This window comes from Cottoperca gobio, chromosome 7 (assembly GCF_900634415.1).
Source record: "Cottoperca gobio chromosome 7, fCotGob3.1, whole genome shotgun sequence".
Taxonomy (NCBI): domain Eukaryota; kingdom Metazoa; phylum Chordata; class Actinopteri; order Perciformes; family Bovichtidae; genus Cottoperca; species Cottoperca gobio.
This window is the reverse complement of record NC_041361.1, coordinates 6310031-6323563: the sequence shown is the minus strand read 5'-3', so window position 1 is coordinate 6323563 and position 13533 is coordinate 6310031. Positions and strand designations below refer to the sequence as shown.

Here is a 13533-nt window from a genome sequence, read left to right as displayed (position 1 = left end):
CTCTGCGGACCCCCTGGGGGTCACTATTCACTGAAGGAATCAGGTTTCCATATAACAGTTGTGTAATCTATAAACTGGTGCCGGATGGCTCAAAATGGGCTGTGATACACGTCTCAAACTCAGATTTCAGGTGAGCAAAAATGCAATCATCATCTAACTGTATTTAGATTTTAATTGGCATTAAATTTGCAAAATGTGTCGGTACATTTTAGGTGTAGAATATTTCCCTGTATATTCATCTAGTAATCAATAATAGTTGTTTGCATCTGAAATGAAAAGGGCTTTGCGAGCATTCAATGATAATTGCAACATGCTTGTTGCTTGTCATAGGCTAGCTCCGTTTAGTCTTGTATATTTTCATTGATTCAGGATACTGTTAGCATCCTGCCACACTTTAATAATGTGTTCTGTCTGAGATACATATCTACCCATTAATGTAAATACAATTCCATCTAATTAACACAAACTAGTGACATAATTGTCAAAGTCTGAGTCATCAAGCTTTGATTTTTTTAAATATTATTGCACATTCTTTGACGATTTTATAACATCAGTTATAATTATCATTATAAGAAAAGATGTCTCACACTGATTAGACAATATTCTTGTCAATGAAATGTAACATTGGAATCAGTAACAACAACATTATTATCTATTTAATCGTCAGTTCAGAAATCTTCATTATTCACAGGCCTCTAAATTTCAGTACGGAACTGCAGTGTAGGATTCTTCATCTTTTTCTTGTAGTCTTCATCAAAGTGTTCACTCTGGTCGACAGTGAAATGGTTCTTCCAGTCACCAACTTTCCCTGCAGAACCACAAACAATAACTCAGGTATTTTTAGCTAAAAGTGAACATCTGATTGTGTTTTTCTTGTCACACACATGTTGCTATTTATTCATCAGTTTACCTTTTCTCATGAAAGGAGAAATTTTGGAATCGAAATTTTTGACTGATAAATGGTTGACCATGCTGTTCCTTTTCATATCATCAAACTGCACTCTGCCTTTAATTCTTTCCTTCTCCTCGGCTGAAGGAGACAAACCAAGAAAGCAGCAGAGTTTGTCTATTTCCCGTCCAGTGTCCTGGAAACATGGGGTCAAGTATAAAGTATTACCACCTACAGCTGCGTTTTGAAAAAGTAACTTGAATAGTATGAGAACTCTAAATTACACACAAAGACAACTAAATTACCTCAATCAGATCTTCATAGAACATGTAATGGAGATTTTGATAACTCTGTTTCTTCTCCCACCAGCCGTTCACATGGTCGCACCAGGATCCAAACACCACTGAAGCAACAGCACAAGAAATGGAAGCACTTGATGAGTGTGGAAGAAATATGTGAATCTCCATTAGAAGCACCTTTATTAGAGGATTTCATACATACTCTTTCCATCCATGAATCTCTGGAGGTAGCTGCTCCAGTCTCCAGGCTCTGGGAAGATCTTTGCCATGCGTTCGAAATGGAAATAAGACACAGCAGTGTCCTTTGCATTGCGGGCCACATAGACTATCTACACAACAAGGAAACACTTACATTATCTGAAGATCTCTCGCATGAAATACCTAAGTGTTTATGAACGTCTGATCATAAATCAGCTGTACTTGTAGCTGGAAGTATCCATGCATCATATGTCACTGTTTCCTTTGGTCATCATTCAGCCTTCACATCAAATAAGAATACTATATGTTGCTTAAGTTGCTTTGCTGAAGTTTTATGTTATTTTTAATTGACATAATGACAAGAATGCAACAGTAAGAGAGACATAAACCTGCTAAAGATCTGTAGTCAGTTCTGGTCTAATTAAAGTTTTTAACCTGCATGATATACGTAACATTTGAATTATCTCCCTGGCTTTAAATTGTCTTTGTTTTCTTAACTTTGTATGACATTAAAATTTGTACAGTACATAAAAGGCACTTGTGACCTTGCAGTTTTTCTCCCAAAAGGATTTTGGTAGAAACTGGACTGGTAGATGAGTCCTGATGAGTCGAGGAGAGGTGGAGACGTTGTCCAGGATTTCTGTTCCTTTTTTCATGGATAATCCTGTACATTATTAAAACAGTTTACATGTCAGTGAATCCTACAGGGTGGTAAATACAACACAACACACCAAACGTTTAGATACCATGATGAAGATAAATGCATCAATTATCATTACCTTATGGCACACTCCCTGGCACACAACACATTTACAATATACACAATCACATGTAATTCAACAATTTACTTTATACATTTCAGCAAAAGGCAGAATTATCACCATGGCATAAAAGTGTTTGTGACTTATAAAGTATGGTGAGTGTGTAATTGTTAATTCTACCTGGCTGCATAGCAGGCATGGCAATCTCCAAGTTAATCACCCTTTCATGGAGAGGGACGGATGTGTCACGCTCTGGACATGTCTGACCAAAATGCAGCAGGTCAAGGATGTAGGAGACCCAGGTGTTTCCTTAAAGAAAGACGAAGGGAAGTAAAAAGGATGAGTATAAAACCTCTCACCTCTAAACACACATCTAATCCAGAGCTACAGTATAAAGCAGAGCACATCCCGTTCATGTTTGTGAACTGACCTGTTTTGGGGTATGTTGCAACAATTATATCATCTGGCCTGGCCTGAAAGTTTTGAATGTTCTCCCAGTTGTCTGTGAAAAAGTGAGTCATCGAGACTCCGTGGAAATCAAACAATTCTGGCCGAGAAAATGCATCCATCTTTTTTAAAACAAAAGAGAAAAGACTGAAAACATACAAAATAAATGTTAATTGTGAAATTAAGTCAGTTTGTCTTCGAAAAATATTTCAACAAAACACTGTTCACTGTTTTAATAGTAAATCTTTAACCAATCACCTCTTGAGGAAGATGTGATTGACAGCCCCAGGCTAGACTTCTATTCTCAGGTTTATCCAGCGCTCACATGATATGTAGTGTGCCGTCCATTGTGTATGCATGTGTGCGTACAAGCAAAGTAAGAAATAAATGGTCTTTCTGCTCGTTCTGTTAGATTTGGAGTTCAACAGAAAGAAGTTGCTAATTACTCATTTCCAACATTGTTAAGGCCTAGACTGTGATGTTCACGTTGGTAAATTGACAACAGGTCAGGGTCAAGTGTCTATTTTAATTTGTTCAGGGTGTGTGATCGCAAATGGAATAAAATATTTTGTTGATTTTTTATGTAATTGCATTTGAGAGGAAGAAATGCTGTGTAAACACTTACATCACGTAAAATACTACAGTGAAATACTCTGTTAAAAGTAGTCATGCATTTTAAATGTTACTTAATTAAAAGTACAAAAGTCTTCCCATCAAATGTACTTAAAGTACAAAAAGTAAAATTCTTTTCTCCTCTTTCTCCCAACAAAAAATTAAATCTTCTTTCTCCAACCCCAAAAAACTCTTCTCTATCTTCTCCACCCTCCTTGATTCCCCCCAGTCCTCCACCTCCTTCTTATTCCCTCCTACTGTCCCATTTTGTCAACTACTTTGTAAAAAAGACATTTGACATACACTCTTAATTTTCCGACTTACCGACTGACATCAACTGTTCACCATTCACATAACTTCCCCCCACTTTAACTTCTCCTCCCTCTCTTCAAAAGATGTTCTATCCCTCGTTACCTCTGCCCACCCTACCACCTGCCCTCTGGGCCCTAACCCCTCTCATCTTCTCCAGTCTATTGCTCCTGACCACCTTCCTTTTCTCACCCTTTTCTCCTCTCATCAACACTTCCTTAACAGTTGGTTGCTTTCCTAACAATCTTAGGGAGACAAGAGTGAACCCTATATTATAGAAACCCTCACTCGACCCATGTCTCTCTTCTTTCATTTCTTTCCAAAACACTTGAGCGTGTAGTCTTTAATCAACTCTCGTCTTACCTTCACCAGAACAACCTTCTTGATCCGCACCAATCTGGTTTCAACGCAGGCCACTCAACTGAGACTGCACTCCTCACTGTCACTGAGGAACTTCACTGAAATACACAAACTGCTTTTTTTGTGTTCTAGTTCACTCCTGTATAATATTCTCCAGACTTTGGATGTGAGAGCCAACATGTTTTAATCAATAGTCCCAGACAATCAAACAGATAAGGCAGGGGTCGGGAACCTATGGCTCTTTCGATGACGAGATATGGCTCGCAGACAATTTTGAGCTGACATTTTTAAACATGATTAACAAGTAATATATACTTATACTGTGTCATTTAGAGTAAAACATTTAGCAGCGGATTTTGTTTTAGTTCTCCCCTCTCCTTTCCTCCACTCCGTCTCTGACTGTAACTGTGTGCGTGTGTGTATGTGTCTGTGCGTTTTGTGTGCGTGTCAGTGTGTGTAGGGGGCGGAGCCCTGCACTTTTCGAAACAGCAGAGGAGAAACTGCGCAAAGCAAGCAGTAGACCAGGGGTGTCAAACTCAATCACAGAGAGGGCCAACATTAAGGCATCGTTTCGGGGGTGAAGCTTGGAAACTGCAGCGCTCACAGAGTCACACTTTGCTTTGAGTGTGTCATTACACTGGAGGTCAACAAGCTCCATTTGGATGTTCACATGTGCTGTTTCCACGTCAACTGCAAACGGATTGCTGAGCAGTTCATGCGCAGTCGGGAACACAGCGGTGGAGATGGTTTGTCAGTGTTTGGAAACACGTAGTGACCAAAGTTTCCTGCTGCATCAGAGTCTCCCACAGGCAGCTCGGCTTGGAAAGCTCTCACTGCATCATACATGTCTGTGATCACACGGCCCTGAAGCTGCAGGTTTAACAGTGAGATGCTTCGCTATGTCGCACAAACAGGCCAGCTCACATCCACACTTTTCATCCCAGAGATCTGTGGTGAGCCATCGCACCGCCATGTTCAGAATGTATCTCCTCAGGAAAAGACTTACATTGACTCTTAGAAAGTTTCCTGTCTGTGTTACGGTGCTTATTACATGTTCCATCTCCAGAGCATCCTGGTGCTCTTTTCATCACATCGCAGGCTCTGTCTGTCGTCAGTCCCGGGGCAGTTTAATTTCTAACACATTTAGATACTTCCTCAAATATGTATTTTCCCGTGGTTGTGCCATGCATTGATTTAATTACCAAAACCAGCGGGCCAGTTATGATAGACATGATATTTTCTCGCGGCTGGATATAATTGTGGCCTTGAGTTTGACACCCGTGCAGTAGACACAGAAACGTGCACATAAATTAGATAAATGACATAAGCGGGGTTCCGTGGGGGGTTACAGACAATGGTAGGGGAAACACTGATAGCGCTTTTAGTACTCGGAGACGTGATATACTTAAAACTCAATTTCATTAAAAAATATGGCTCTCAAGGAAATACATTTAAAAATATTTGGCTTTTATGGCTCTCCATGCCAAAAAGGTTCCCGACCCCTGATATAAGGTTTGGTCATCATCAACTAGGTTCAGTTTTTGTACAGATTAGACAAACAAGATACATACAATGTGTTATTAGTGAGCTTTAGAGGTGCTGGTAGGTGCATCTTGTTGGATCATTGGACAGTCTTTGTGCTAAGCCTACTGGCTGCTGGCTGTAGCCTTTTCAACGGACAGATAGTCGATACGACCTTGTCATCTAAGCGAATTTCCAACAATGTCAAACTATTTCTTTAGGCAGTTTATGAGAAGATTTTAATTTTGTCTATTAAATGAACTATAAAGTATCAAACTATTACCATCTACAGCAGCGTTTTGGAAAAGTAACTTGAACAGTATGAGAACAGTTACACACAAATACAACCCGCAAAAGAAATGACCTCAATCAGATCTTTGTAGAACATTGCAACGTTGGCCACATAAATTATCTAAAATAACCACTTTAATTGTCTGAAGATAAGATTCAGATTAGACCATGATATAAGTTTTATTCATTAACAATTAATAATAAAGCGTGTGTATTCGTTTTTGTGACTGTCGATTTGATTCAAATGTTTTAATTACCATAGTTCCTTTGATAGGTGTAAAAGAAAGGTCTTCATGCATATCTAGTGAGTGAACCAAAACATCTTTGGGTCACGGTCATTTACTCATCTGTTAGACATATAAACAGCTATTACTGTAATGAGATGAACATGAGGTCAATCCATGTTATTTTCTGATTGATAGAGGGGCGGTTTCACAGACAGAGTTTAGATTAAGCCAGGAATAGGCCTTAATGTGGACTAGTTAATCTAAAACATTTAAGTCTCTAGCATAAAGGTGGCTTAAATTTGGTTTAGTTAGTCGCAGACTATAGAATCTTGGAGTAAGGTAAATAAGAGTAAACGAGAACACCTGGGTTAAGCCTCATTAGGTTAAGTATGAGCTCATAAAAACCTGGAATGGATTCAAAAACATCAATTGTGATGTGGATCTAGGGATAGAAGTATGGCAGATGCAAAAAGAATACGTTCCAATAACTTTAGTGAATATAAGAAAAACACTACTAAAGCAAATTGTGTCCAACCATCCAGTTATAGAAAGTAAAATCCATACTACTGCTACAGAGAAGAAAAAGAGTGGTTGATTTATATTTTCCAAAATCACATGTAGAATTATATCTGCCTTTATAGACTCTGTGGAAGAACCTTAAACTGGCTTTAAAAAGCTTGAGAGCGATTTAAGACTGGTGGAGGACCACCAGAAACAAACAAAGCCGATGAAATCAGTGACTTGCTGTCTGGAATTATAGAGCACCTGCGACCTCTGGGTGGTATTCCAGACGATGACCATGTAGAAAGTTCAGATGAAGACCTGAGCACTAATGGTAAATACACCACAGAAAGTTAATTAGTTACATTGTCAGGCAATTATAGTCCCCTGTCAGTCCATCTTTTTCAAAATCTTTAATGTTGCTTGCTGTGAAGCTTGCTGTGAAGCACAGTGGCACGCACACACACTGTACATACATTGACATAGGTATGTATTTGGTATTATACGAGTATGACTGTGGATCAGATGGTTATATTTGTGTTTCTAATGGTGTTATTTTCCCCAGAGGAAAGGAATCTAAACAGGCTTGAAGACTTGAATGAAAAGTTCCAGTTGTCAAAAACTTGGTGCGAAGTGGGTAAAAGCCTTCCTCTTTGAGACAAGGAGGAAAGGCTAGACCAGCGGGCCAAGGACCCCCAAACTGGTGTAGCATGGACCTCCTACTGCAGCTGTATTCAAACGAGAGGGGAGGTGCTGTTAGAGTTCAAAATATATATTTTTATAAAATAATATTTGCTTTATCTACAAACAGTTTTGCGACCCCCTGCAGTACCCAGGGGGTCGCGGACCCCCTGGGTACTGCAACAAGTATTCGTCCGGCCTCTGCTGTGCATGTTCATCTTCATTTAGCTATTCCAAGTATTCCATGCTGCCTCACAAACAAACAGTTGGATTTAGCCAGAGGTTAAACCTGCCTCCTTGAAGGATTAAGTTAGGATTCGATTTAGTCCTAGAGTAGCTTAGAATTGTAGATAGACAGGTTTATTTACCGCAACAGGCAGGTACAGGAAATCCCAGGACACATGCAGAGACCTAATGCAAAATGATAATTTCACACAGCAGAGGGTCTTACTCAGACATAAGTAACCCAGGTTCAGAGATGAGGAAACCGAGCTCGAGGTCGGGGACAGAAGGCTGGTGGGTATTCCGGGGATTTGACGAGGCGGGTAGTTCGGAGACAGGCAGGGTCGGTAACAGGAAATCAGTCCGGGGGTAATTGCTGGAAAGTCTGACATGAGTAGAGAACAATCTGGCACTGAGTGAGTGACTGGGAGAGGCTTAAATAAGGGCTTGAATAATTGGCAGCAGCCTGAGCCCAAGGTGAGGTGTTGAGGTGTGAGTGGCTGGCTGGTGAGGTGAGAAGGAGGCGGGGTGTGGAAAAGTACCGGACTGAGGTAGGAAGTACTGGAGCAGACTGTGACATACTTCTATCATTATACAGCATGTTGTAATTTGTTAAGCAACCAACATGAATAAACATGAGCATGAATGTCCAGCAGAGGTCAGAAAGAAAACATTTTCTTTTAAAGTATAAAATCAGACCATCCTCCTAAAAAAACGGACATTTAGGTTTAGGACGTAACAGATTATTAGGACCCATATTTACGTTTATTGTTAGGCGACGACCTCTCGTGGCCATTATGACATACGGTAATTATGACGCGAGCAAAGGAGGAAGTCAGGTGACTTCATTTCCCACTGGTATGGTCATCTACTGTAGGTTGCTTTTGGAGACATTGGCAAACAACCTATTCTGTCGTTTTGGTAAAGGACGTGGTGAATAAAACCTTCAGTGTATGAAGCATTTTCATCAGTTTTGATTGAGGGCAAGATTGATTATGTAGCACGGTCTAGACCATTTTGAAGATTAACAGCTCTCTTGTAAATAACCCACAAACAAACACATTGCAGCTCACCTTTAGCAGATCTTCATAAAACATGTAGTAAAGTTTTGAATAACTCTGTTTCTTCTCCCACCAGGTGCTCACATGGTCATACCAGGATCCAAACACCGCTGAAGTCACAGTATAATATATGACAAATGGACAGCAATTATATAGAACTTTTCTAGTCTTGGCGACCACTCAAAGCACTTTACAACACAAGTCCGCATTTACCCATTCACACACATTCATCCACTGGTGGCAGAGGCTACCATACAAGGTGCAACCTGCTCATCAGGAGCGATAAACATTGGTGGATGACTGCTGTACCTCCTTAGCCACATTTAGGAAATGACATGATATCATGCCTCCTTGAAACTAAAACAACTTTAAGCTCACCCTTTCCCTCCATGAAATGCTGTAGGAAGGTGCTCCAGTCTCCTGGTTCTGGCATGACATTGTTCATGCGGCCAAAATGGTAATAGGACACCGCATTGTCCTTCATTACGAGCCACATAGACTATCTACAGAAACAGAAACCACTACATTATAATATATCTGCATAATTAAGTGGGGTTCATGACTCACACATTTTACAGGCTACATACTGTATGTGCATGGCTTTTACCCAAATGTTCTGCTCCCAGAAGGACTTGGATTACAAACTGGACTGGTAAATTAGTTTTAATGAGACGAGGAGTGGTCGGGAGCTGGTCTGCCAAGTCTTTACCTTTGTGAAAAGAAGTATCCGTTAGTGACTGTTACGGCCACGGCCTTATTTATCTGCGGGGGATTACTTTGTGGATGCATGCACCTTGTGTCCCTATTTAGGTATGCAGATTTGGATGTGTAACCGCCGCCCGCTTGATTGGCTGCGGCGACACCTCCTCCTCCCACCTTGATGAAGACCGGCTGTGATTGGTGTGCACCTGTTCTGACTCTCCAATCCGAGGCGCACTGGAGAGACCGGTGACTACAAATGCCTAGCCAGCTCGATAGTCGGGGCTGCTGGTGTTGTCAGCCATATGCCTCGTACTTGGGTGGATACTAGAGTCTGTATGTCGTATATTGTCGGTTGAAATTCTGTGTTCCGGTATCCTAGGTGTTGGAACTAGGTTTACCTTTGGCTCGTTAATTGTTGAGAAGTTTGCAGCGTTTTCTGTTAGGCACTTTAGGGTGCCCCGGCGCTGTTTTATGTGTTCTTTTGTTATCAAGTTTTCACCCCGAGTTTGTTTGGTTAGTTTGGCTTTGATGCCTTATTTGCTCTTGTGTTAAGAGCCCTCCTTTTGTTCTTTGTGGTGTTGTTAAAAGCAATTGTTTGTCAAATTGTCCACCATATTTAATAAATATATCTTATTTTGCCATCAACATCTGGTTGTATGTTACTTCCTTTTCCCTCGCCGAGCCGGGGCGTAACAGTGACTAACTGCATGCATAGTTAGACTTGTTTACACATCAGACAACAACTTGGTTTTATGAATTTACACTAAACTTTTGAATGGGTGACATTAATATTAAAATCACACTAAAAGCAAGGATAACCAATAGTTTTATAATAATTACGTATCAATTGTGAATGTAAAAACCCACTGTACACCTCCTGATCAGCACCAAAGCGTAGACACACAAAGTGAGCAACTAGCTGGTGAACATCGTGGAGCATTTAGCAGCTAAAGAGCCAGATGTTTCATTCAGGAGTTGTTAGAGACCAAAAATGAAGAGTGAATATTGGATTTACAATATTTAAGTGGCCTGAAACACAACTGCAAATGAGTGATAATGTTGCTCTGTAACACCCGGATGTGTAAATAAGCAACTGTTTGATCACAAGTTCTTGACTTATAAAACGATGATATGTTGCAATTTAGCTCCCAATGGGCCAAAAACACATTGTTGCCCTTTAAATTGAACAGTTGCAAAACTGATCTGAGGTATTTGGTTGATACTATAGAGCTGTTTCAGGACTTTAGCCTATGTGTAAACAAAATCTCACTTGCCGTGATAATATGCACACAACAATCATAATGAAGAGATTATTATTACAAAAAATTATTACAGTTTAGAATTATCTGAGTGATCACATGATTCAACCTGTGGGTAGAGAAGGTTTGCTGATATGGCACTCTCTCATGAAGAGGGATGGACTCCTGACGCTCTGGACATGTCTTCCCAAAATACAGTAGATCCAGGATGTAACAGACCCATGTTGATCCTGAGATTAAACATAGACAGACATTCTGCTCGGTAGGAAAAACATCAATCCAGGTCAGTCATCAACATACATTGAGTTCTGTATCTCATCCCAGCTGTCAGTGAAGTATTTGGTCATGGAGACTCCGTGGAAGTCAAACAGTGTTGGCCGAGGTTGCAGCTCCATATGCAAAAATTACTTATTTTGAGTTTAAAATGCAAGTATGAATATCAGCCATGCTGCCAGGACTGACAAAAATGCAGAAACAAATTCATCCATCCAGTCTAGATAAGAAATGATCAAATAGGAACTGGTGACGTTATTTGCAATAACGATTAATAGTCAGTACAATACTATTTCATGTTAAGATAAAATGAGAAAAGACACATTATATTATTATATATATTATTGGATTATAATTAGAGAAGAATGACTGTGTAAGCATGACTTGCAGCTGGTAAAGGTGGGGATCATTTCAATTGATCACTGGATTGCTTAATCTACAAAAGGGAAAAAGACTAAACAAAAGTCTACTTAAATACAGTTCTTAGTAAATGTACTCTCCTACTTTCCATCACCGAATAAATTACGATACAGACTGCCAAAATGTGCATTATGTCCTTACACAGGGAAACACAAAACTTACAACATTTCCTTTTCAATTAAAAGAGTTCCCCAGTAAAACCAAATAAAACATGTGTTGAAACACACAAACTGCTTCTTTGTATCCTGTATAATATTGTCCAGAGTGTGGAGGTATGAGCCTACAATTTTTTATCATTAATCCCAGACAGTCAAACAGTCAAATATTTGCTGATATTAATCAACACTCAAGCAATAATTTGCCAACTAGCTTTTGAATGCAGCACGATTTTTAAAACATACATATTTAAAACCCTGTTTCTCATTGTGAGTTTTCCAGTTCAAAGTAGTCCACTCACCCTGCTGAGGATTTCTCAAAAGTGGTTGTGTCTGAATTATCCACAATAAAGAAGTCAGTTAATTGTGTAATATTCAGTGTGACATGCTGCACAACTTCCTGAAAGAATCAAGGCGTTAACAAACTGACAAGTTTCCTTTTATCAGCTTTAACTCTGACCGGTCAAACAAATATATCAAATCAGGGGTATAGTTCATGAAAGTCAGGTTAAACATTACCACGATTCAGATATTTGAGTTCTTTATTATTTTGCTGCAGTAAAAAGAATAAAATACAATAATGGCAGACATAACATTTATCCTGTTGTTTTATTTGTACAAAAAAACTTAAAAGCTTAAAAAAGCAAAATTCACCAATTTAGGCTCCGTTTTTGTACAGATTAGACAAACAAGATACATACAATGTGTTATTAGTGAACATCAGAGGTGCTGGTAGGTGCATCTTGTTGGATCATTGGACAGTCTCAGATTAGATCATGATATAAGTTTTATTAATTAACAATTAATAATAAAGCGTGTGTATTCATTTTTGTGACTGTCGATTTGATTAAACATTTTAAATTATCATAGTCCCTTTCATAGGTGTAAAAGAATGTTCTTCATGCATATCTAGTGAACATTAACTATCTTTGGGTCATGGTCATTTACTCATCTGTTACAGACAAACATACTGTAATGAGATGAACATGAACATGAGGTCAATCCATGTTATTTGCTGGTTGATAGAGTTTCTTGATTATTATTCCTTTGGCTGTGCTTTCGATAAGAACTGTGTGCTCGTCACAATGTCCTGTTAATCTGTGACCTTAAAACGCCTCACTAACGTCACCTGACCAGCGTTTTCCTCACAGACTGGGCACATATTGCCATCTTGTGGTCCAATGCTGTAGTCTATAACAACTGTTTGCAATCAAAAAATAGAAATAAACATGCAAAATGGCTGGAGGCAGACATCCCTCAGATTTCACTGTTTCCCCTTGTCACCCCTTGAGCTCTCAGCTAAATCAAATCAAATCAAATGTATTTATATAGCCCAATATCACAAATTACACATTTGTCTCAGTGGGCTTTACAGACTGTGCAGCATACGACACCCTCTGTCCTTAGACCCTCGCACGGCACAAGGAAAAACGTCCTAAAAGAAACCTTACAATTAAAGGGGGAAAAATGGAAGAAACCTCAGAGAGAGCAACTGAGGAGGGATCCCTCTCCCAGGACGGACAGACGTGCAATAGATGTCGTGTGTACAGGATAAACAACATAGTACAAATACAACATCCATTTGACAGAAATTATGTTGTGATCAAAAAAGAGAAAGTTTGGATGAATCCAGGATAATATCAAAAAGGCTTTCCGGTGTCCAGCAGGACCAGGGCAGCAGGCGCAGCCACAATTCCTGATCCTGACGTAAACTTTATCAGTGGAAACCTGCCACATGAGAGACACAGAAACTCCGGGGATGATGCCCCGGATGCTGAGTTAGTAACATACATTTACATAAATGCATACAGATAGAGAGGGAGAAGAAGAGAGGGAGGGGAGGAGAGAGGAAGAGAAGGAGGAGAGCAGGGAGGTGTCCCCCGGCAGTCTAAGCCTATAGCAGCATAACTAGGGGCTGATCCAAGGCAAGCCTGAGCCAGCCCTTTCTATAAGCTTTATCAAAAAGGAAAGTCTTTAGCCTGCTCTTAAATGTGGAGAGTGTGTCTGCCTCCTGAACACAAACTAGAAGCTGGTTCCACTGGAGAGGAACTTGATAGCTGAAGGCTCTGGCTCCCATTGTACGCTTAGGTACTCTAGGAACTACAAGTAACCCTGCAGTCTGGGAGCGCAATGCTATAGTTGGTTTATAAGGTACTATGAGATCTTTAAGATATGCTGGAGCTTGCTTTGTAAGTCAGGAGAAGGATTTTGAATTCTATTCTGTATTTTACCAGGAGCCAGTGTAGAGCAGCTAATACAGGAGCAATATGATCCCATTTCCTAGTTCTTGTCACTACACGTGCCGCTGCATTTTGGATCAACTGAAGAGTCTTAAGCAACCTTTT

General features: G+C 39.9%; 1 protein-coding gene and 1 pseudogene across 3 annotated transcripts; both read right to left on the bottom strand.

Annotated features, from left to right (window-relative positions):
* Window positions 1-541: 541 nt before the first annotated feature.
* Window positions 542-11542, bottom strand: LOC115010912 (cytosolic sulfotransferase 1-like). Of its 3 annotated transcripts, none has more exons than XM_029435819.1 (9): window positions 11491-11542; window positions 10450-10570; window positions 2578-2716; window positions 2328-2456; window positions 1932-2050; window positions 1391-1517; window positions 1195-1292; window positions 911-1085; window positions 542-808 (listed from the first exon to the last, which is right to left on the bottom strand). In XM_029435819.1, exons 3-9 carry the CDS (start codon window positions 2714-2716, stop codon window positions 696-698), a joined length of 900 nt encoding a protein of 299 aa, XP_029291679.1. In that variant the 5' UTR covers window positions 10450-10570; window positions 11491-11542; the 3' UTR covers window positions 542-695. The 3 variants fall into 3 exon arrangements, with proteins under 3 accessions (XP_029291679.1, XP_029291680.1, XP_029291678.1); XM_029435820.1 differs by lacking the exon at window positions 11491-11542 and adding an exon at window positions 11435-11483; XM_029435818.1 differs by lacking the exons at window positions 10450-10570; window positions 11491-11542 and having other exon boundaries at window positions 2578-3375.
* LOC115010983 (cytosolic sulfotransferase 3-like) lies at window positions 6816-12358 on the bottom strand (annotated as a pseudogene).
* Window positions 12359-13533: the final 1175 nt, after the last annotated feature.